The 26,170-nt window shown below is 35.7% G+C and overlaps 1 protein-coding gene across 1 annotated transcript in view; it reads left to right on the top strand.

The window, feature by feature from the left end:
* The window catches only part of LOC149800122 (serine/threonine-protein kinase Chk1-like), a 70,598-nt gene that overhangs the window by 12,148 nt on the left and 32,280 nt on the right, over positions 1 to 26,170 (top strand). The window contains exons 4-8 of the mRNA XM_089959719.1: positions 7,117 to 7,240; positions 9,723 to 9,787; positions 13,912 to 13,981; positions 18,568 to 18,756; positions 26,018 to 26,122. Of these exons, the coding sequence (XP_089815845.1) occupies positions 7,117 to 7,240; positions 9,723 to 9,787; positions 13,912 to 13,981; positions 18,568 to 18,756; positions 26,018 to 26,122 (553 nt within the window). The remainder of the gene's footprint in view (positions 1 to 7,116; positions 7,241 to 9,722; positions 9,788 to 13,911; positions 13,982 to 18,567; positions 18,757 to 26,017; positions 26,123 to 26,170) is intronic.

The raw sequence follows: 26,170 nt of genomic DNA, 5'->3' as shown, positions 1-26,170 counted from the left end.
TCAGTTTGCTTTTTTTAGGGATGTCTTCAGATGTTGACTGGGTTTAATCACACTTGTTATCTTTATTATAGAAAAACTTTGGCATTTTGTCATGATAATGCATCATTTGTGACATTAGATTCCATTTTGTTTTTGTTTTGTTTTTCTACTGTAAAAAGGATTACAGGATATTTTTTCAGCATGCAAAAACTTAAAAATTAAAGTCTTTGAAGAAATAAATATGTTGTACATTGTTTCTTTGATGGTTTTTTTATACATGGTTTAAAATGCAATTTTGGGACAAGTGAAGATGTAGGTGGGACATGTGATTTCAAAAAATTCACTTGGCCAACTTACATTTTGACTTCCTTTTTTGTCTCCAAAACAGACCATACTATTGTTACCTTCCTTTGACCTTTATTGTCCATTACTTTCAAACAGTGAGATTAAAAAATAAATGTGCTTATTATGTGGTATTTAACATGCATCCCAACTCCGCATCAAACACCACATGACAAAACTGATTCGGCAGCTGAGGTGTCTTGACATCTGATATGAACTGTAAAACTATGAAGTGGAAGGGGCACTAAGCAAAAGTGTGCATGGGATGGAGATGGGTGGGGGGAAAATGGCTTATTTCTTTTGTTTACATATGAAATTGAAGGCTCCTTAACAAGTATGTTATTAAAGTAGCCTTCATTAATTCCACTGCATTGGCTCTGTGAATCAAAATTGATCTGCTAATAAGTATCTCTGCTTAGTAAAGAAATATAACAAGGTCTTTTAAAGCAGTGCTAATTAATCATACTGGATTTGTTTTGTTTGAAGTGTTTTGATTGACTGATAATTTTTTCACTTAACCCACTGTGCAGTCAACCAGTAATATAAATCATGCACATGTGATAGTTATTATTGGCCACTTAATGTAGCACAGGATGAGAATGAAAGAATGGAGTTTGATTCAAGCATTCATTATGTCCAGAGGGCCTGAAGTACCAGAAATAGGTAGATAAAGTGAAGAAAAGAAATAGGAAGATGAGTGCAGCCTGATTTGATTTAAAATAGGAACAAAGTGTGCACTAGTAATCCTGGACTAGCACCTTGGAAAATTGTACTTGTTCAATTTTGCAAATGTATAATCAATGATTTGGGGCTGTGGGATTTGAAATACTCTACATATTGTTGGTAAGAATATTCCATTGTTTGGCATGGAGTTTATCTTCAGAACTGTTCCATTTCTGAAGAAACAGCAAAGCGTAGAAAATAATTTAGGATCTGTATATATATCAGTGTTGCACATGGAATGCACAATATCTGGTTATGTGCAATTTTGTTCCTCAGATCCAGAACCCTATGTGACCCATGGGTGGTCAGTTTTGACCGTTACTTATAATGCAAACAATTATTGTCCATTTTAAATACTGTGATAGCCCATTTTCCTCTTGACTAAATCTTACAAAATTTGTCTCTCATAACAAGACTTGGCAATAAGACCTAGGCTCCAGACACAAGGTTACTGGAGGATGTGTCTCACCTCTGCCTCTCTCACCTGGGGATTTATAATGCAGAAGTAGATTTAGTATCCCTAGAAAGTTTTCTTAGCCTCTACAGTTCATGTTTCTAATGAACTGGAGAGGTTGACATGTCATGATCACTGTCAACAAAACATCACATTCCAGGCAAGAGAAATATTTTGGCCTAAAAGCATGTCCAGACAGGGGTGAGCAGTCTACATGGAATGGTCTCGGTTAATAGTAGACACTTTTGAATCTTTTGGGGAGGCCAATTAATGGTGGACTTATTTGCAATGAGGTGAACAATATACGCCCTATGTATGCAGACACCTTCAAAATGAGGTGGGATCAACTGTATGCGATCATCTTTTCACCTTTCAGAATAATTCCTCAGCGTCATCTTTGATTCATTGCCTCATTGTCACTGCTCATTCTGATAGCTACCCTGTGGACCCCCACAGTTGTTTTGAATGACCGCTTCAGTCTGTTGGTAGATGACCCCAGGGAATGACTGATGAGGAGGAATACTCAATTGCATTTCAAGGCTTTTCCTACATGACAACCACTGGATTCTATCACTTCATGCCTGGCTCATAACAACAATCAGTACAGCTAGAATATTATTTGAACAAGTTTGACAACTTCATTGTACAGGCCAGAAGCCAACTAATTTTTAAGGTTTATGATACAAAATGGAGAACGTTCCATAATTGATGCAGTAGAGAAACATTGATCGTATCTGTCACCCTGTAATGGCAGTTGCAGATTTTCTTTTTGTCTCGGAAAAAAGTCTTCAGAATCCATTACTAAAGGCTATAGGGCAGTTCTATCCAATATGCTTAAGTTCTCTGTGGACTCACTCGCTGGCTTGGACACTTGTATTTCAGAGCATCAGAAATCAGTTTCTTGGTTTTTGGTGCCAAAGTGGAACCTTCCTTGTGTTTGTTGGTGCTATCTAAATCTCCCATGAATCCTTCAGTGAAAATTCCTTTGAGAACATTGCTTTCTAAACAGTCTTCCTTCTGTCCTTAGCGATGGTGAGGAGAAGGATGAAATTCATGCCATATCAGCCAAAAAGAGTTGTTTGCACTCCAGTAGTCTTGTTTTTTCCCCAAAAGAGGATCTTGCTTGTTATAGTCTAATTCCCTTAGCAAAGACATCCCAGTTAGGTCAACATCATCTGACTGGTGACTGGTTACTGCATCAAGTGACAGTTGGACAGTGTCTGTCATCAGGCTCCAGACACAAGGTCACTGGAGAATGTGTCTTTCACCAGTCTCCAGGCACTGGGGTCCGATTACAGGGTATAGTGATTGCTTCCAGTCTCCTGGTTTTTGTCACTGGTTACTGGGTTTAGACACCAGGCACTGGGTTCTGACTACCAGTCTAGGAAAATGGATTGGGTAAGTACTGCCCTTTCTCTGTTACCGATAGCTTTCAATCCCAATGGGGAGTGTGTTCCAAGTTTTATGATCTATCTTTTGGAAGGAATTGATTTGACACTCCTCATTTCATGATCTTTCTGTAAAAATCCTAAATGACTTAGCAACTCCCATCATCCTGTGGTGAAATGGCCACATCTTCCATTCCTCCCATGCCACAATGGATTACTTTGCTGTGGTTCCATGGATTGGTGGACCAGATAAGACATCTCCACCTCCTTCTGCCTTGGTTTTGATGGAAGCGGAGGTGGACTGAGCAGAGATGGGATAATGAATTCTAAGTCAGCAAAGACAAGATGACAATACTCTCAGTTTTGGTTGACATTGATGAATTCCCAGAAAAACCAGTTTTGTCTGGCCATTCTTGTTTCATCTTGATCTTAGTCTCACTCAACCAGTCAAGGGATAGGAACCATAGATAAGTTTGTAAATGAGGCTCTTTTCATGGGTCCTTCCTCCATATCAGTATCCAGAATCATAGGGATCTTAAGCAATTTGGAACCTTTCCAGACTGGGTACAGGTTGAATTGAAGCTTCTTTTGTTCTGTCACTTAGCAGTTGCAATTTGACTTGAGGTCGAGAGGCAGCCAGATAGAACAAGCAAAGGTCTGTCTCCTCTTCCGTGCTTTGGCGCATGTTTCTGCCTCCAGTTACAGGGTTCATTTGCATACTTAGTCCCTTAAGTTTCCCACCTCCACTCTCCATCTTGGACTCTGGTGCTTCTGAGGTAGGTATTTCTGCAAGAACCTGGGCCTGTTTCCTTGTTAGGCTTTATAACTGAAAGCCTGTACACTAGTTACTATAGCCTCCCATGCCAGTCTTTTCTCAGTTGCCTCCTCTAATCTTTTGAGGAATTGATTTTTCTGGCAGCTTTGCAGAGGATTAAAGATCAGATGGATGAACATAAATTGTAAGATATTGATAATGGTCCTCTTATTTTATCTTGGATATTAATATAAGTTTGAAGTAAACAAAATTGTTATTCCTATGTTAACATAAGTCTTTAGAGAAATCTATTTTAATTGTGTTTCAGTAAATATTTGAAAGGATTTGTTTATTTTATTCTTTGGAAGTACAAAGTGCTTATCACTATGTTAGAATTATTGGGAATTCATTCAAGGACATTTTGGAGATGCATCAAGACTTAGCACATCAACACTGTTCCAGGCTATTGATACATCAGCACATTCAAGATCAGAATTCAGAATTCCACTATGATTCATTAGGAATACCCAATACTTTTGGATCTGTCATAACACTTTTATTAATATTTGTGATTTAATTCACAATATAGTAAGTTGTTTTTAAATTTTCATTTTGTGTTCTAGGGAAATAACTTATTTTTTGAATTTTACTAAATTTGTCAATTTTCTGTCTTTTCTGTTACTTAGTTTAAGATAATAGAGTTGTAATAATGTCTTCACATAAAGGTCTTCCCAGCCCACCAGAAATTCCTGTGGTTTTGTGTGGGACTGCAAATGTTTCAATTCAGACTTCATTTTTGGTGTAGCTTCTGTTTCAGTAGCCATCACCAGGGTGATGGATATAATAGCATGCATTTAAGGTCCTTAGGGGTCGACATCCTCCAGTACTTTGAGCTCTCACCAAAATTGATAACACCTCTTTGGTCCTGGTGATCATGGTTCTGCATTCTCAACCAGTTGGTCCATGATCCTAGGTAATTAACACATAAGGAGGGCTCTGGTCAAAGCACAAAGGGACCCTGTTCCACAACACTCCACAAATTCTTCACTTTACACCTTGCTCCTGTCAAATGATCTATTTAACAGGATCAATTTTCAAGCTTGGTTGACAAATGCATAGCTTAGACTGGGCAATAATCGACTTTAAAGATTAACAATGTCAAGTGTGAATTTTCTGTAATTGGTGCAGTAGGAAATGCATTGATCATATGTCCTCCTTTAATTGCAGTAACTTGCAGATATTCTTATCAAGGAAAAAGACTGCTCATTGTCCACTATAAAGGGCTGTAGAGCAGCTCTCTCCAATACTCCTCAGTTCTCTGGGGCTCCAGTATAGGGCTAATCTTTTGAAACTGATCATATACAGTGCAGAGACCAGTCTGTTGCTCTTTAAAGCCAACGTGGAACTTTTGTGTTTTGGTTGTTATCCAAACCTTATAAGTAAAGCTTTCTTCAAGGACCTTACCTTTCAAGTATCAGTGTGGGTAAGTACTCAGTTTCATGCCATGTTAGTAAAAAGGGATTGTTTACATTCCAGTGGTCATTTCCACCCAGGATTTCTGCCCAAGAAGCAGCTACTACCTTTGGTAGTTCCTGTTCATATTGAAATCCCCTTTGGATGACCAAGAGTGGCCACTTTACTGAGTTGGAACCTTATTTCTTTTAATGAACCAAATTAGAAAAGAATGGCTTTTAACCACCTTTTCACCCTCTTAAACTTAACTGTGATATTTTGGCAGCCACCTCTCAAGGTGAAGTGTTTGCTGCTTAAAGGAGCTTATATCAGTATCTCATTGTGAGATCATTCTTTCATGATATCAAAGCCTGTGAGGCAGGGCTATTGCTGTATATTGGGGGTTTCTTATTCATTCTCCTTCTATATGATATCATGAAATTCACATTCTGGCAGACTAACTCTACCTTGTTGGGTCCTTGGATGGCCAATTTGTCTAAGGCACAGATTACTTACATCTCACAAACATTTGTGATGTTCAGGTCTCAGGTTTGACCATCTAGGGTATGTGAGAAACTTGTCACTAATGGGTTGGTGGTTTTCCCGGGGTCTTCCTCCACCAGATATGCTGGCCACCATTTATTACCTATCATATATTGAAAAATGATGTTAAACAACAACAACAACAAGCTCCTCATCCTTTTACTTTGATCAGTATTACACCATTTACACATTAGACCCAAGTGAACATTAGACAACAAGTCAGGTCATCCTTTGGTTTTTGCATTACTGATGGTACTGTTGAGTTTTCTTTGATAGTTTATCTTTAGGAAATCAGCCACCCATTGGGCTGGCATTTTTGGCAGTGCAATAATAGTGGGTGATGTAGTTGAATGCTGCAACTAATTTTAATTATGTAATTATTACCTAAAATTAATGTCAAATTGGTTACTTCCTCCCTCACTGAAGTCCAATCAGTCTTAGTCCAAGTCCGAGAAGGATAATATTCTGACAGGTATCAGATTGGGACGATGCTTTTTAAATGTATTTTAGTCTTCTAATTAATAATTAGATGTAATAATCACCACAAGCTGGGGATTAGTATCAGGAAAAGCGATAGCAGTGCAATAATAGCAGGTAAGTCTTACATAATTAAATTAGTTTTATCCCCAGTCAATTTCATTTTGAGTTTATTTCTCAAGCACTGTTATGCTAGAATCATCAGACTAGACGATTGTACACATCTTTATTACCACTGCACCCTTAAAACAAAATGCCACTGTGGCCTTCATTTCACAGTTTACTAGTATATGTTGTGTTGTTGCACTTAGCACATGACCACGTTGATTTTTGCATACTATCCTGTCATGAACTGTGAAAATTGGTGTCATGATGCTTGATAAGCACCATTTCCTCATTGAAGAACTACGTAAATATGGCTAGTATTTTATGCATCACTGAATTCTGTTAAATTTTGTGTCATGCTCATAACTCACGTACTGTTCAGCTGGAATCATGAAATTGGTTGTACACATTTCTGTTAGTACTACATCATTACAACAAGAAACAATTGTTGTGGTGTACATTTTTTATCATGTATAGGCTTCAGTTAAGTTTTTACATTTAACCCATGACCACGTTGGTTGTTGCCATGCTATATGCATACTATCCTACCTAGAGTAACGAATCAGTGAGGGTGTGCATCTTGATAAGTACTACATGTATAATCGTATTGTAAATTCTGGTAGGTGTGAAATATATTTCATGGTTGAGCGATTTTGTTGAAATTATGAGTTCATGTCACTTCCTGGATGCTGTTTACATTAGATTCATGAAGCTTGAGAATTGAATGCATCTGTTAGTTATATACCCTTACAGTTTTTGAAGGTCACTGTGAAATACATTTTATGCTTTACTAACATACATTAAGTATATGTATTTAGCTCATTACCATACAGCTCTTGCGATTTATTGGAACCGCACATGGTGGGATTTTAATCTCAATTGCCATCTTTTTATTCTAGGTTTGCGTCCACAGAATGTTAGAACATGAGAATGTCATCAAATTCTATGGACACAGGAAAGATGGCAAGATTCAATATATCTTCCTAGAATATGCCAGTGGAGGAGAACTTTTTGATAGAATAGGTTTGTACAAACAATTCCCATTTCATATATATATATATATATATATATATATATATATATATATATATATATATATATATATATTCTTGTGCTCTAGATCTTTTGCTGTTAATTTTACAGAATATGAATACTTGCAGTTTTGGGATTTGACACTAATGGCAGCTTGATTGCCTGAGACAAGTTAAACTAAGGTCAGGGCAAGTGAAAACTAAAAGAAATTGTCCAACTGATCAAGCAATAATCAGATGTTGCCATTGAAAATAGTAAGAATTCATAAAAATTGTAATCAAATGACTTGTTACGGTAAAGTGTTTTCTGCATTGTAATTGCTAGACTATAATAAATTGTGTGTATGAGTGCATGCATATGTGTTTTCAGTCATATTGCTATGCTGTCTGCAGTGTGGCAGTTTATAGTGTTGTCTAGCACTGGGGCATAATGCCACAGACATGTAGCATCATGTCCCACCCAGTCACATTATCCTGACACCAGACCGACCAGCCCTGCCACTAACCTCTTAATGCTGTTTGCTTAGCGAGGCAGCTGCTAGTACCATTTATGTCTTTTATATGACTCAACTGGGATTTGAACCCACCACCTTATGCATCTGAGGCAGATGCTTGAACTACTTAGGCCACCAGAATAATTGTAAGACTTTGGCTGAAATGTACAGTGATTGCTTCAAAAGTGTACAGTGATTATTTCAGAATGGAGACCTGCTTTAAATGTGATCTACGCTTCCCATAATCTTGATCTATCCAAACCCAGTAGATGCATGATATAATAATATACTTTTATTGTTTCACTGTTTTAAGTAGATATGATACAAACTTGCAGATGTTGCTGTAAATGTGTGGAAATAGCTCAGTTATATTTATGTAATTCTGTCCTCATGTAACCCTATTTTACGGTATTCATTTAGACTAACGTATGACTATTTACATGTGTTGAGCACATAGTGAAATGTTAAATGTTTTTGTATACAATTTTTGTCATTGAAAGAGATGGAAAATTGAGGATAGGAAAAAAAGAAAAAAAATTCTCCAAACATCATATATATGATAATGATTAGTATAATGTATTAAGTGCTTTAAGTACTGGGAAGACTGGATCAATTAGATGCACAAATCAATTTTTAAATTTAAAAAGAAAAGTTTTAAAATTGTTAACAGTTGTTTGGGTTTGGGTTTTTTTCACCATGTGGAAAAGTGCTTGGGTGGGTACCAAAAAACAGAGACAGTTGTCTGACCAAAAACAAACATATTTCTTTCTTGTTGCCAAATAAAGGAAATTCGATTTTAGGAAATCAATTAAGACAAATAGATTGATCACAGTCTTTTAATAATTAATCAAGTTGAACATGCAGTATTCACTAATTGATGCATACAAAAACTTGAGTTGCATTCCATTCAAGATCAGAGCACACTTGTCCATTGGAAGCAAACAAACTTAAGATTTCTAGCAAGAATTACCTTTATGAACCCAGACCCATCAGTACATTTGCATTGATTAATTCCCAAAGATTATGATGTTAGATGATGCAGAAACTTATTTTAATAAGTCTATGGCTGTGATATGGTCATGGAACTGTTCCTTTGAACTGAGGAAAGAAAATTTGACAGGAAAGAAAGATAAAAATGAGTAGTTTTTGGGAACTACATTGTTTAAAATACGTCACTGCAAAGTTTAATAATAATAGCTGTTGTATAAGCCTGTATTAGTTGTCAAAGTAAAGTCAGCTTGAAGTTATTACAACTGCTTTTTTCCTTTTTTTTTTCTTCAGTGTTCTCAACATTCTAGTCTTTAGACACAAAAGTAAGTAGTCTTGTGTCAGTATAAATGTCCAAATGCTGATTTGTTCATATGTTTCTCTTGTATTCCCCATTAAAATCAAAAGATAATCAGACATTTTCACATGTATAACATGGTGGTGTTTGATGTTGAATGTGATTGGAATTTTGCAAAACTGTCTTACGCTATCATTGTCTGTTTCTTCATTCTTGTTAATGTCTTATGAAAGAAGACCCCAAAATGAATCCATAGATCTCATTTTGTTGTAAGCGGCTTCTGCAGTTTAATTGGCAGGTTGATGATCACTTGATTGTCGCCTACATTTAATATGTTCAGATCTTTTTGTTAAGCAGCAGATAGCAGCATAGCTTGGACTGCCCCAGTGGGTTGTGGGTAATCTAATGTGTAACTTGGAGCTTCATGTATTTGTAACAGTAACTAGGCAGTTCATGTATTGTTTAAGTTAAAGGAGTCAGGGAACATTGTTTTTGAGTTTGATGGTATCTTCAACTCCCATATTTTTAATATTAGCAAATGAAGTAACATTTTAATTAATAAGAACTCCTACCCATCACACAAACACATACACACATTAAGTGTATGACAAATGGCTAATATATCAATGATGGTGGTGGTTTTTATTTTCTATTGATTCTAAGATTTTCTTGTAAATAGTTTATTTTTCTATCAGAACCTGATGTTGGGATGCCAGAAATAGAAGCTCACAGATATTTTAAAGATCTGCTTACTGGAGTGGTGAGTATTAACTACATTTTCTAGTCAGACAGTTTATATACATCAGTGCTCCAGCTTGGAATTAGTTTTTGTTGGGAGGGCAATAAGTGAACCTTGTGCAAAAGGGGCACTAATTGTGTTGGGAGGTATGACTACATTTTTATTGTTATTTTTTTATAGTCATTAAAGACTTACTGCCAAAGTTGAAATAATTTAGAATTTCATCTTTTCAGAACTGGAAATAGAAACATTAATATATTTGCTGTATTTTAAAGAAAGAGGAATAAATAGAAAAATAATTAACTTCGAAGGAGGGGGTTTAGTGAGCTTGAAAGAGGTGGATAGAGGACTCTAAAATGGCAAGGGGACTTGGAACAGTTGAGAGGACCGTTAAGCCAGATCACTGATATATATATATATATATATATATATATATATATATATATATATATATATATATATATATATATATATATATATATACACACTCTTTGTTGTTCAAACCTTGGAACTGTAATAAGCTCATTTGGAATGAGAAAATGTTAAATGTTATTGGTAATTCCTTTGTGATAGTACAGTTCTAGATTGTAACTTTTACATATTATGCAGTTCATAAACGTAAAGTATAAATGTGTTATATATCAAAACCAGATGTGTAATGATCCATACCAAAATATTTGTTAAGAAAGATCCAAAGAACAAAACTATTGGAGGAATATACTTCTGTCATTTTGAAAGAGATAATTATTAAAGGTAACAATATCCTGTTCAAAGAGTTATTATTATATTATTTAAGAAACATCCGTGATGTACATGTGAAAAATCAGGCAGTTAATAAACAAAATATAAATATTTAAGACTCAGAGCTGTTTGAGCTAAAAATGTGAAGTCTTATTAAAAAAAGTTAAATTGATAAAATTGATACTGTGTATTCTTGTTTATAGGTTGGATCCAACTGCAGACAGCATTGACCCTGATTTGCTGCTGCATGATGCACCAGCAGATCATGGTCTGTATTTGTTATCGATTACTCCTTACAAACTGCATAGACCCAGATCTGCTAGTCCATTATGCACCAGCAGATCATGGTCTGTATTTGTTATCGATTACTCCTTACAAACTGCATAGACCCAGATCTGCTAGTCCATGATGCACCAGCAGATCATGGTCTGTATTTGTTATCGATTACTCCTTACAAACTGCATAGACCCAGATCTGCTAGTCCATTATGCAATACAGATCATGGTCTGTATTTGTTATCGATTACTCCTTACAAACTGCATAGACCCAGATCTGCTAGTCCATTATGCAATAAAGATCATGGTCTGTATTTGTTATCGATTACTCCTAACAAACTGCATAGACCCAGATCTGCTAGTCCATTATGCAATACAGATCATGGTCTGTATTTGTTATCGATTACTCCTAACAAACTGCATAGACCCAGATCTGCTAGTCCATTATGCAATACAGATCATGGTCTGTATTTGTTATCGATTACTCCTAACAAACTGCATAGACCCAGATCTCCTAGTCCATTATGCAATACAGATCAGGATCTGTGCAGTTTGCAGTTGGATCCAACTTATAAACAAGAAATTTTTAATTATACATTTATTGTTGTAAAATTATAAAAAACATATTTAATTTTGAATCTTGGTTCAAATTTTCTGCTCAGGATGTTCCATATTATAGACTCCTAAAATAATAGAATAGAATACTTGTACATTTTGATAAAAGATTACTTGTCAGGGCTCAGGAACTTTTTCAGAGTACTTGTCCAAGTGAGTTGCAATAGATACTTGAGTCCGTCAGCCTTTTACTCAACACTATACACTTACCAACTACACTACTTGGACTCTTACAAAAAAATCGACTGTCACCCAGTGAATGCTTGACACTACAGTGGGTCCAAACCATGAAAATGTTATATTTGGAGTGAAGAAAGCAAGCTTAAAACCCCTCTAACATATTAACCTCTGGTGCCATATTTATGCATCAAGTAGTTATACCCTACTTCCAAGCACTGGAATCAAGGTCATTTAAGATTTCTTTGGTTGTTGTTGTTGTGGGGTTTAACGCCATTTCTCAGCACACGATAGGCTATGCATGGCGACCAGTATTAATGGTGGAGGAAGAACCCGGGAAAACCCCAGAAAGAACCACCGACCCACGAGAAGCTACTGGCAAGCTTTCTCACATACCCACATTGGCTGAATGCCAGACTTGAACCCATGCAGACAGGGGTGAGATGGCAGTGATCCGTAACGGAGAGCGCTTTAGACCACTCGGCCACTCTGGGCCCCGTCATTTAAGATACACCAAAGTGGCTGGTATTATAGAAAAGTAGACAGATGTATCTCTACAATGATACAAAATAATCTGGACTTTCTACTTGCATTACAAAATAGAGAGGAAAAAATGTACTTCTCTTTTACACAAAAAATTCACCTGTTGGAATCAGATTTTGCAAAAAGTAGAATAAGTTGTGGATTTGGAGTATAAAGTGGCCAGGACATGAAAATGATGATTCCAATTAGCAGAAAGAAAAAGAAAAAAATCCAACAAATTTTACCCTTATGTACATGGCGCAAGTGAAATAGCCAATGAAAATCTCTTAGAATAAGATGCATTTGGAGATATTCATGCAGAAACACCGAAATTTGTTTCCTTCTCCATTTCAGGCAAAAATTACAGAAATCTACATGGGGTTAATGAGTTAATATGTAGTCCTTTAAATGAATCTAAATAAATAGAAGATTTGCAGTTTCAAAAGATAGCCCTCAATTTCTCTCGTTCACATGTACACTTGCTTGTCTTTTCTGTATCATTTTAATGTGGAGAATATTTAAAAATAACCTATGACACATCTTTGTGAGGTAGACATGTGGAAAGTTCAGAAATTATCCAGATTGTGTTAATTTTCTTCTGGTTGAACAGTGTTATGCTCGGCTCAGATCATCTATATTTTGCAGAACTGTGCATTCTTTGTAAGTATGTAATTACTTTCAAAACAGAAATGCCACTAACTTAATTTTGAAGAATTCTTCTAAATGTCTCCAGATTTTAACAAACTTTCATACTAAATAAATCCATTTCAGCCCAACTGCTATTTCTACAGCACTGCTCAAGGGTGCCCATCAAAGGGAATATTGACAACTGACCAAAGAGCTGGAGATTTAAGTTGTCATGACCCTAATTTAATGATGATCAGTGACATGTCTTGACATTATGCACTTTACAGATTGATTACTTTGCATTGTGTGGAAATTGACAAAGGTACTTAATATGTAAATTTGCAACATTTTTCTTGTGAAAAGTAATTGTTGGTACATACTTATTGTAATATCAGCTGATGTCTTCAATTTGGTATGACAAAGTGTCCATAAAATTGCACAGTTTTGAACATACATGTGACCTTGGGTGAGAGTAACATTATCTTTCCAGATAAAAACACACAAGATGCTGACATTCATTGGCTATTAACTTGTCAAAGGACTAAATTAAAGGACTGTCAAAGGACTAAATTAAAGATGTGTGATAACTTTGTGAAAAGGAAAATTACTCCACATTTGAAAGCTGCCTAGGTTACTATAACTGTAAACATGAGTTGTAAACATGAGTACCATTAAGAAATTAATGGCTATGCGTGAAACTGTAACTGATCAATTTAGTACACAATCCTTGTCTCTTTTGCATTTATAAAAGGTTTTTAAACAGCTGTCCTCTTGCTGAACATGATGTCTTCACGATATGGACCTATGTTAGTACGTGTACCATGTTTGTATCCGATGCCTGTGCACAAATCAAAGTCAGCTTCCTTTGCAACAGCAAGTAGGCAGTATATGCAGTATATATATGTATGAGGTACCGGTATTAGCGCAACCGTAGTGGATATACTGAGTAGTTGATAACTGACACACTCTGGATGTTAAGCAATGTTGAACTTAGTGGATTGTTGATGATAGAAAATACACTGATTTATTCTCAAGGTGCAGATCTGCATCTCCTCAAACCAGGGACGAGTAAGTTGAAATGTTTTCCTCTGCTCAATCAACGAGTACCTGGTCAGGATGAGAGGGTGAGTGGTTTTCCTGAGCCTGAAAAAATTCATGATTTACTGGTGATATACTTTATACTTATAGAAATATTTACATACCAAGGGAGTGACACACAGAGATCTGAAACCAGAAAATATTCTCCTCAGTGTTAATGGTAAGTGATATTGTTAGAAGCTCATTATGTCAGTAAATTATATTCTTTAAAACACACATGCAACCTGGGAATGGTGGTTTTCAAGGATCATTTGCCAGGGTAGTTTGGGTCCAAAATTATTTATGTGCCAGGTTGTTTATGATATTGATTCTCATCTTTTGGTGGTGAAATAGCTGGTTGGGGAGGTCTGCCTGAATATACAAGCCATATGTGTTCTAGAAGTCTTTTAGATATCTCTAATCTCCTATTATTAGTGCTGTATTGAAGTGGAGTGAACAGTCTGTGCCCAGGCAAGGGTTTCTCTGTCTTTTGCTTTAATTGGATAAATACAAAAAAAATCATTCTCATTGGTTTGCTATAGATAGGTTGGGAAAAACCTAGTACATCATGTTACTATTGATGTACACTGAATCATAAACAAAGTAAAATGTTATGCTGAACATTTCTTTTGATAACCAAAAAGGAAAATTATATGATTTTGTCAGAAACTAACTGTTGATTTCAGTCTTGAGTTGAGTTGCATCATTGGAATTTGTCTGCTAGAGTCAATCATGTGGAAGTCCGCATTGGATTTATAACTCATATCTTAAAACTCCTATTTACCAAAAAATAAATAAGTGCGAGTTGAAACATTTTACACACACACACACACACACACACACACACACACACGTAAAACAAAGCTGACCTTTTGATACACAGGTGACCTCTATGCAGTCACCTTAAAAAAAACATGCATTTAATACCTGTGTCATTGTTTCTGTTTTACTACCAGATTTAAATTAGTACACAAGTCAACAAAACACCAGACCATAAGTATTGCACATATGGTGAAAAGAGAATGCAAATCACTTTTTAATAGACTCGCCAAAATACTCTGATCTTTGAGCTCACATCTGATAGACTTTCTTACTCTCTGGTATTTGAAACTTTATTATTTAGCATCCCTTTAGAATAAAAACCATACAAATTTTTTTGACTGCAAAATTTCATTAGGATGACTAAATGATTTAAGTAATTTATTTAACTTAGAACCTTTGAATATCTTTATTTAGTTTTTTTTGTTTGTTTTGTGTATTAGATGGGTATTTTTACTTTTCTTTTATAACCATTCATACCAGCATTCAGATTAATGATGTTATATTTTTTTGCTACCTTCGTGGAGAAAGTGCTCTAATTAGCTCATTTATTCTACTGAATCTCGTGAATCAGTTTGTTTTTAATTGCATTTGAATAAGTTTCTGAAAATAAATGTGGTTTAAACTAACTCAGCAAAATAATAAAATACATGTATATGTTGTTATCTCCTCAAGTAATCCATCCTATAAATTCAATAATCACTGGTACTTAAAAAATATTTTTTTTACAAAAGTGTGTTGAAAGTTGGAAACTGTATAAAACATTTTTGTTCAAAAGGTCCATTGGCAGGTGCCTATTACCAGAAATTTATTCTATAAATGGATCCTGAAAGGCTATAATTGCATCTTAGGGCAGCTACTCCAATTAAAAACTTCGTTAGCCTGGTCCTATGTCTGTTTTAATGGAAAAGCCCTTATGCTTCATAATGCAATTTGAAAATTTTGCCCAACAATTTGAGAGAAAGCAGTCTGATTTTGTCTTACAACCTATTAGTGCATCATGGGATTGTGTGGCAGCCCAGGACATGCTCAAAAGCCTGCTGGGCAAGTAGAATGTTCAGTCACCAGAATTTAATAATGAATTTGAAGAGAAAATCTAGATAAGTATGTTATCACTGTGTCAGGGATTGCCATGAAACTTTACACACTCAGATATCCAATATGGCCACCACAGAGTCATCTTGACATATTATTGCTGCTACTTCATTTGAGTGGAAAGCCACATGAACGTGGGGTTTTCATCGGAAGACTTTTTATGATATTTTGTTGATCCTGCATGAAACTGGTTTTGCTTGGACATTTAAATATAGCCACGATGTTGGCCATCTTGATCTGAATTAACACTCATATCAGCATGGGGGTTTCATAAAAAAGACTTCTTCTAATGTCTGGTTGGTGCTAAATGAATATGGTGCTAGTCTGATGTCCATTGTTACCACCATGGCAGCCATCTTGAAAATCTTGTGATAGCTTTTCGTCCTAAATGGAAAATCGTCAATATGGAGTTCTCATCAGAAGATTTGTTATGATGTTTAGTTGGTACTCAATGAAAATGGTACTGTCTGGGCATCCAGTATGGCAATCACAGTGGCCATCTTGAAAATCTTTTTATGACTACTTGTCCTAAGGGGGTGCTCACCAGTAATTATGTACTTTTGAGAGAGTGACATATGTATGATGAAGTTGTTCGCATTTAAAACATGCACATTGGAGAGAATGTTGGCATACCTCTATGCTATATTAATATAATGTGGATAATACTTCTTTGGATATTGTACTTTTGAAAATTGTACATGATTTAAGCACACCGCTAACTAAAATGACTGCTCCCTTGTGCTAAAAAATCAGCCTGAATTAGTCTTAAGTATACTATCCATAGCATCTATTAAAATAGGGAAAATGAATTTTGCCAGACTAGACAATACCAGCTTCTAAATGTGCAATGAATGAATTACCAAATATATAAAATGTAAAAAAAAGTTTTCGGTTCGTTTTTATACCATTTACCTTTGAGCACTTTTTTAAATGTGCACATCTGGAGTAACGCCAAGCTGTATACTCACTCTATAACCCATATTACACCCATCAGTCGTACATCAGAATAAAGGGAATTAAAGGTTCTTTGAATTATACCTAAGATATACAAAGTTGTTTTTAAATAGCCAGTATAACTAGTGAGGAAAGCCGGGGGACTTCTTTTTCTTTAAAATTCTAACCCTGTGCAAAATATGAAACTGTAGAGCACCACCTTAAATTAATGATTATATCAACATGTGCTTTTCACCAGAAGATTTTGTGTAATATCTGTTTGGATGAAAATAGTGTTAATTTAACATTAAATAAGGCCACCACAGAAGCAATTTTGTTATTGCTACTCTTCCTAGATGGAAGCCATGTCAACTTTAGATACCTAATTGGTTCCAAATGAAAATGATGCTGATCTGACCTCAGATACGGCTGCAACAATGAAGATGTTGAAGATCTTGTCATTTGTTCTCCAGAATTGGTGGTCATATCAGATCAAGACGAAAAGTCATTTAATGGTAGTTCATGGCAGATAGTGGAGCATCAGATTCTTCAAGTGATTTAAAATTGTGGCTCTGGACACATATATAGCTGTACGATTTTTTCCAGCCCTGTGTATGTATGTATGTATGTCTGTATGTATGAATGTATGTATGTATGTATGTATGTATGTATTTAAATGTATACATATATACATACATACATACATACATACATACATACATACATACATACATACATACATACATACATACATATCTATGAAACGAGGCTTGCAGTAACTACTGTAGAAAGTATCATGCCATTATGGCTGATTAAAAGTCATTTAAATACATACATACATACATACATACATTCATACATACAGACATACATACATACATACATACATACATACATACACATGTGCATATTTATGCACATTATATACATGTACCATATATATATGGTACAACTTATAGAACTGTCAAGTTTCAAAGATTTTGGTTTTTGACTCACCTGGCCAGTGAATGGCTGTCAGCATTTGCTTGTTACCACTTTGGAAGCTATGTTTGTTTGATTTTAAATTGGATATTGATCACAAATGTGGCATATTGGTTGTATATCATTGTCATCACTATCTTGTGCAAGTTCAGATATAAGGGAGGTATGTATAGATAATGAGGTGATTCAACATCTGATAGCCTGAGCTTTACATCTGATCTTGGGTGACTTCATTTAAAATTAAGACACTATGCATATTAATTAATGTGTCTTCTTTGGAAAGAATGTTTATTAGATTTCAATAAAAGGGGTCAAGATGACATTGTGTAAAGTTTATGAGGTAGCTGACATAGGTTTTATTTCTAAATTGCTTGATAAACCTGCTTTGTGAAATGGTAAAGATATCAGTTATGTATAGTGGATGAGTGATATGAGACCCACATGGGCCTCTGTTTTAGGCAAATGTGTACAGTGAGTTTAGAATTTTGATCCAGGATTTTGAGTTAGGTCTTTGGGGGCTAACAGTAATTCATTTAGGGGTAGGTGATCAGGTGGAGGGAGGATACAATAGATGAGCACAAAAAACTTTTTGTGGCTTTCTAAAAAATCAAATATCAAGTTCATCTGCAAGCTCTTGTTTTCATGTCATTTTGATTCTTTTCCTATCCAGATCTGTGTTTTCATTTTCATGAGCCGATCATACCTTATTTGATGTTTGCAGAATTGTCCCTCTTAATGTTTTTTATGTTCAGTAAGTGCATTATTATCAATTTTTTGTCAGTCCAACAATAGCCTTAATTAAATGCCATAAATGAAAAACAATTTATTGATACAAATAAACCAATTTATCCAAGATTGGTAAATTTCTTAATGGCAGTGGGCATGGTTGTCGTTGGATTAATTAGAGTATGCTTTGATTACAAGTCTTGTGTATTTCAGATATTTTGAAGATCTCAGACTTTGGGCTTGCCACAGTATTTCGATACCAGGGCCGTGAGCGATTGCTGGAGAAGTGCTGTGGGACAGTGCCATATGTAGCACCAGAAGTCATGTTACGTAAACCATACCACGCAGAGCCTTCTGATATTTGGTCTTGTGCCATAATTCTTGTTGCTCTTCTAGCTGGAGGTGAGAAATGTGGAAAAGAGCTGAATAGAATTTGTTAAATCAATTCAGAAAACAGGATTTTGTAATTTTATAGTTCACATACAGAATGCATAGATTTCATATTGATGGTTTGGCTTCTGACATTTTTCACATTATGGAAATGTTTGATTTTGTAAATTCTATTTTATTTCATGGCTACTGATTTTTAAGCCTTTCTGCTGTGTGTGTGTGTGTGTGTGTGTGTGTTTGCATGTGAGATTTGGATTTTTAATGTTGCTTTAACAATTTTCCAGTCATATTGCTATTCTACAGTATGGCAGTTTATTGTGATGTCTGCTGCAGACATATAGTATCATGTCCCACCCAGTCACATTATCCTGTAACCAGGCTGACAAGTTCTAACACTAATCTCTTAATGTTGTGCACCAAGTGAGGCAGCTGCTAGTACCATATTTTTAATATGTCTTTGGTATGACTTGGTGGGGGGTTTGAACCCACAGCCTCCTGCATCAGAGGCGGACGCTCTAACCACTTAGGCCAAGGGGGTGCAAACTACGGCCCGCCAAGGGCTTTCATGTGGCCCTCCAAGGGCTTTCATGCAGCCTAGGAACAAGTCGTCATTCGCACCGACTCTGTTTATGTTACTCTGTTTATCAAATAAATGTGCTTCTTTTGAAGTTTAAGTTTAAGTTTTCAAATGTTAACATATTAACAACTGAAAATTAATTAGATGTTATTTAGAAAAACCTTTTGTTTTTTATTTCAAATATTCATTATTTTACTTAATGATTTATGCGGCTTGTGACAAGGTGTAAATTTGCGTATGCGGCACTTGCACTGGAAACTTTGCGCACCTCTGACTTAGGCCATATGTATGTAAGTGGGATAATAAAAGTTTTCAGGTTTTTGTGTACCTGTATGGGTATTAAGAACAAAAAACTGATACAAGATATTTCATATTTTTGTTCAGGTAGTTCCACTACTGTTTATGTCAAAGTTGTAAAGGGGCCCCAAGTGGCCAAGTGGTCTAAAGTTCTCACCGTTATGGGTCATTGCCATCTGAGGGGCCCTGAGTGGCCGAGTGGTCTAAAGCGCTGTCTGTCACGAATCACTGCCATCTCACCTCTGTCTGCATGGGTTCGAGTCTCGGGCTCGGCAAATGTGGATATGTGAGAAAGCTTGCCGGTAGCTTCTCGTGGGTCGGTGGTTCTTTCCGGGGTTTTCCTGGTTCTTCCTCCACCATTAATACTGGCCGCCATGTATAGCCTATCTTGTGCTGAAAAATGGCGTTAAACTCTATAACAACAACATCATTGCCATCTGACCTCTGTCTGCATGGGTTTCAGTCTCAGGTTTGGACAATGGGGGTATGTGAGAAAGCATGCCAATAGCTTCTTGTGGGTTGGTGGTTCTTTCTGGGGTTTTCCTGGGTTCTTCCTCCACCATTTATGCTGGCCGCTTGAAAAATGAAATGAAACCTAACAACAACAACAACAACAACAGAGTTGTAAAACTTAGGAGAATTTTATTTTGGTAACTTTAAGACCATTATCCCAGAACAAGTCCATAGCTGCCAACCCTCACGAATTTGGTGTGAATTTCACGACTTTTTCAGCGATTCACGGATTCACGCCGCAAGCCAAAAATTCACAAATTCTCGAATCCTCAATTATTTTAAATCTTTAATAAAATAACTGATTTCCCGTTAAGCGCTAGTCGTGATATTCGCAGTTGCCAAAACGGTCCGGTACTGCTGGTCACGATATTAGTAGATTAACAGCCGATTAGTACAGTTAGCCCGGTAGCAAGCATTTTAGCCTATTTTAATCATTATGTATAAGAGTAGTTTTACAAATGCTTTTGAGAGAAACTGGGGCCTAACCGAAATTTGCTCTGCGCATGCGTCACCAACACTGATTTGAGTAACTGTTCAGCATCGCTTGTAATATCTTGAAAATGTCTTCACCACCAAGGAAAAAGAAATGTGTTACTCAAAAAGTGAAGTTTAATTTGGAATATATCAAAAATTGGCCATGCATTCTGCCATTAAACATTGATATTTATCATGCTTTTTATACTCAGTGTGCCATCGCAGAGACAATGTGAGGAAGCACGTCGGTTGCAAAAAACATATAGAAGTTGGGAAAATTAAGAATTCGCAGATTTCAGCTCTGGTATATTTTAAGCCATGGGCGGAAGACCTGCAGGCTACCAATGCTGAAGCATTATTTGTGAGTTTTCTTGTGTCGAACACAATCTACCTTTATCAACTGGAGACCATGCTCAACATTTGTTCTGACAAATGTTCCTCCTGGACTCGAAAATCGCTTCCAAATTTTTCTGCGGAAGAACCAAAAGTGCTGCAGTTCCTGTGCATTCCTCACAGCATCAGTACAGCGAAAGAGTTTTCTCTAGTGGGGAAAATAAGACAGACTTTAGGGCCTCCTTAGTTGCTGAAAATTTGTCAGCAATTTTAGTCACCAAGATCAACCAAAAGGCAAGAAGTCTGAACTGTTTAGAAAACAAATTTACGATCAAGCAGTTGAGGAAGTTCAAGTCTGCCACAGTATCATGTCTTGATAAATAAATATTTCTGCATATATGTAGTGTTTTAGTTTTATATTGCGAACTTGATATAGTGTAGTATTGACGGTCCGAGTGGATGGAGTTATTGTCATGGTATTTTTCACTAATTCATGTCCAAATTCAATGACTTTTTATCCCTATTTTCACTAATTGTGAGCCTGGAAGGTTGGCAGCTATGCAAGTCCCTGGTGATGATTCCATGACTGATGCGACTACTTCACTTTTCTTTCACAAGAAAGAAATTTAGGGTTGCTTCAGTGTACATTATCCTTAGTTCATAACTAGGTCATGTTGCCTAATATTTATGCTTCATTGGCTCAGGATGACTTTTTAACCATTTACCTCAGGTGGTGCTCACCAGATAATATGTACTTTTGAGAGAGTTACGTATGTAAGGTGAAGTAGTTCGCATTTAAAACATGCACAGTGGAGAGAATGTTGGCATATCTCTATGCTACATTAATGTAATGTGGATGATATTTCTTTTGGATATTGTACTTTTGGAAATTTTACATTATTTAAGTACACTGCTAACTAAAATGACTGCTCCCTTGTGTTAAAAAATCAGTCTGAATTAGTCTAAAGTGCACTATACATAGCAGCTATTAAAATAGGGAAAATGAATTTTGCCAGACTAGACAATACCAGCTTCTGAAAGTGCAATGAATGAATTACCAAATATATAAAATGTAAAAAAAAGTTATCGGCTCTTTTTTTATACAATTGACCTCTGAAGTTCAGGAAGTGAAAATGACCAAGTAGAGCTAGCACTTTTTTGAAAGGTGCACATTTGAAGTAAGGCCAAGCTGTATACTCTATAACCCATAGTACACCCATCAGTCATACACCAAAATAAAGGGAATTAAAGGTTCTTTGCATTATACCTAAGATATACAAGGTCTTTTTTAAATAGCCAGTAAAATCAGTGAGGAGAGCCGGGGAAATTCTTTTTCTTTAAAATCCTAACCCTATGCAAAATGCAAAACTGTATAGCACCACCTTAAAGAAAATATAAAAATGTTTGCAATTATTTTGTTTATTTTCATATAATTATGTATGATGTTCTGAATAAAATGGTACATTCATATTGATGTTAAGCATGAAAATAAGCTAATTATGATCATTTTTCTCTTGCTTACATAATTTACCATGAGGTATGTTTGTGTGAGTAGTGACCTTAATTATGGGGAAATTAGAAGTCTTAGAATATAGGAACAGAGTCAACTTAAATTTAAAACTGTTGCAATAAGTGACAGAAATATATGGTGAAAATGTTTCTTTTCATTTATTTGCAATGAAATAAAAAAATAAATGAAGAGAAAGTGAATTCGCTTCTTCCATATTAAACAATAGGCAAATATTTTACACTTTGACCTTTGACCTTTATGAACCTGATGAGTTACCTCCCTTTTCTAATTGTAAAATTCTTTGTTGATCTCTCTGAAATAATTCTGGCTAGTTTCATGTTCCTGTCATTCAGCATAACATTGGTTGCTATATTTACAAAATGTAATGTGCATTCTTAAAATAGCTCACTTTTATCATTGGGGGGGGGAGGCTGGACTTGTTAGAGACTCTGACACTCATAAATACTGTTTTGTTGGGGGAAAGGCAGGAGAATTATTCAAAAGGATTGTTTTGATGCTTGCGACTTAAATGTTTCAGCCATATAAACATAATTAACTCATACAAAAATAATACTTATATCTTCTTTATGGTGGCGCTCACCAGATAATATGTACTTTTGAGAGAGTGACATATGTAAGGTGAAGTAGTTCGCATTTAAAACATGCACAGTGGAGAGAATGTTGGCATATCTCTATGCTACATTAATGTAATATGGATGATATTTCTTTTGGATATTGTACTTTTGGAAATTTTACATTATTTAAGTACACTGCTAACTAAAATGACTGCTCCCTTGTGTTAAAAAATCAGTCTGAATTAGTCTAAAGTACACTATACATAGCAGCTATTAAAATAGGGAAAATGAATTTTGCCAGACTAGACAATACCAGCTTCTGAAAGTGCAATGAATGAATTACCAAATATATAAAATGTAAAAAAAGTTATCGGCTCTTTTTTATACAATTGACCTCTGAAGTTCAGGAAGTGAAAATGACCAAATAGAGCTAGCACTTTTTTGAAAAGTGCACATTTGAAGTAAGGCCAAGCTGTATACTCTATAACCCATAGTACACCCATCAATCATACACCAAAATAAAGGGAATTAAAGGTTCTTTGCATTATACCTAAGATATACAAGGTCTTTTTTAAATAGCCAGTAAAACCAGTGAGGAGAGCTGGGGAAATTCTTTTTCTTTAAAATCCTAACCCTACGCAAAATGCGAAACTGTATAGTGCCACCTCATGCAAGCGTCTTTGGACACGTCTACTCCATTTGCATGGAAGCGCCTTTTGACGCCTCTACAAGATTCGCATGGAAGCGCCTTTTGACGCCAGCTGTATACATCAGCCATTTTGAGCTAGTTTTCGTAGCACCACCTTTGGGGAAAACCCCCATTAGATACTACATTCATTTCTGCGAATGACAATTATGTCAGATCACGTGGTCGCTATTCATGCACTGGTCAATATCTGCTATTTAATGTAACTGGGTCGTAATCTCCACTCTCCAAAATGGCAGCCGTGGATTTCATTCAGTACATACGAAGTTTTCACAATTAGAATAACAACCACGAAAGATTCAATAAATTAGGTAAAATCTCTGATATTGATGTAGGCAGCAATTAGTTTTTTTAAATTATAAAATTCAGATGACTTAGTGATGTAGACGCACACGAAAACCTTGTAAATTTCGAGTATGGGAAATGGCAGCTACGGTTGGTCACGCGGCCTCACTGACATGACGGTGAATGAGTTCGCTCTCAATTTTGAAGCACATAAAAAATTCTTCTGTGAAAAATAATTACACAGCTATATCAATCGGACTTTACTCTTAAATTTTTCCAGATATAATATATGTGTACCAAAAATGTAAAATGGTTCAAATTGCTGTTAAACGTAACATGCACTACATTGCTTAACAGTTCACAGGCAGGATTTCATTCAGTACTTGCAAAGTTTTCACGATTAGAATCACAACCACGAAAGATTCAAAAACTTAGGTAAAGTCTCTGATATTTATATAGGCAGCAATTAGTTTTTATTGATTATCAAATTCAGATGACTTTGTGATGTAGATGCAGACGAAAAACATGTAAATTTCGAGTATGGGAAATGGCAGCTACGGTTGGTCATGCGGCCTCACTGACATGACGGTGAATGAGTTCTCTCTCGATTTTAAAGCACATAAAATATTCTTCCGTGAAAAATAATTACACAGCTATAACAATCGGACTTTACTCTTAAATTTTTCCACATATAATAGATGTGTACCAAAAATGTAAAATGGTTAAAACTGCTAATAATTGCTTAACAATTCACAGGCAGGCCTATGCGTATGTGGTCGGCTAGGTAACAGGTGTTCTATTTATAGCATGTTGCACTTTGTCACTATGCTTTATGAGGTAAAGGGTTAATGCTTCAGTTTGAATTTCTGTGTTTCCATTTGGTTACGTTTTGTGTTTTGGTCAGTTTTCAAGCACTGTGATAAAGGGGAATCATAAATACATTTTTAGCTTCAAGTTCAGACCCTCAGTTTGGATGAGCTGAACAAGCTTTCTACACTTCTATTTCAAAATATGGTTGCAGTGATCGGCTCTAGCTGTGCATAATTACATCTGGAATTTACACTTGGGAACATACGTGCCCTTTGGTTACATTTCTGGCTTGCATTGTAACCAAATTAGGTTGTACATAACTGTTAGGTTAATAAATTTAATTTTGTTAGTATGTATAACAGGTATTTTCACACACTACTAATTGTTAAACACCTGCCCTAAGGTGGAATGGATTATTCATCCATCCATCTATTTGCATAGTAACTTATTTTGTCCACCATCTACAATTACAAACCTTGTGGATGAACTGCAGTTAATTTCAGAGTCAAAAGTTCAGAGATTAAGGTCATGAGACTGAAAGAGGAAAAAATGTTTTAGCACAATATCTTGAGTTCTCCAACATAACAGGTACCTGATTTTGTTGAAGTCTTGCACTTTGGGTACAGAACCCTATTGATTCCAGGGTCAAAAGGTTACGTTTCATGGTCACTGACTGAATGAAGAAAAATGGTCTGCACAATAACTTTGGTTTTGCATCAAGATCTGGACCTAAAGTTGTGGGGTAAGGAAAAAGCTTGTTGATTTTCAGTGAAAAGGTCAGAGGTTAAGGTCTCTGAGTGAAGAGAAACATATGTTGATAAGGAGCTACAAAACCTGAAGTACTTGACATTTATTGCACTTTTCTTATTTTTGGTTGTATTTTTAAAAAAAAATATAAACGTAAACATCTACGATTTTTAGCATGAAGTATGAAACTTTACAAATTCAGTGATCAATTTAACTGCAGTTTAACATAAATCTGCAGCATGTTTTATAGTATTACGATCTGTTTATGTTGTGTTTTGCATGTCATATCTGACCTAATTTATTGTGTTGATGCTTGCCTTGAACAACCGTGTCGAAAACAAATAGAATTTGAGAAATTCAAGTCGACACTTAAATGTTTTACCTAGCATCATTCCACAAACATATTTTTCTTTTGAGTTTTTAATACCATGATGCCTTATTTGTAGAACTTCCATGGGATGAACCAACATACACATGTCAAGAATACTGTGACTGGAAGGACTGCAAAATTACTCAGAGTCCCTGGAATAAAATTGACAATCTAGCTCTTTGTAAGTTTCTTCACTGCATACCTTTCATTTTTGTATGTCATCAATTAG

The sequence above is a fragment of the Sinohyriopsis cumingii genome, chromosome 5 (assembly GCF_028554795.1).
Source record: "Sinohyriopsis cumingii isolate HCF-2022 chromosome 5, ASM2855479v2, whole genome shotgun sequence".
Lineage (NCBI taxonomy): Eukaryota > Metazoa > Mollusca > Bivalvia > Unionida > Unionidae > Sinohyriopsis > Sinohyriopsis cumingii.
Note: the sequence above shows the minus strand (reverse complement) of the source record. Positions and strands in the feature narration are given on the sequence as shown.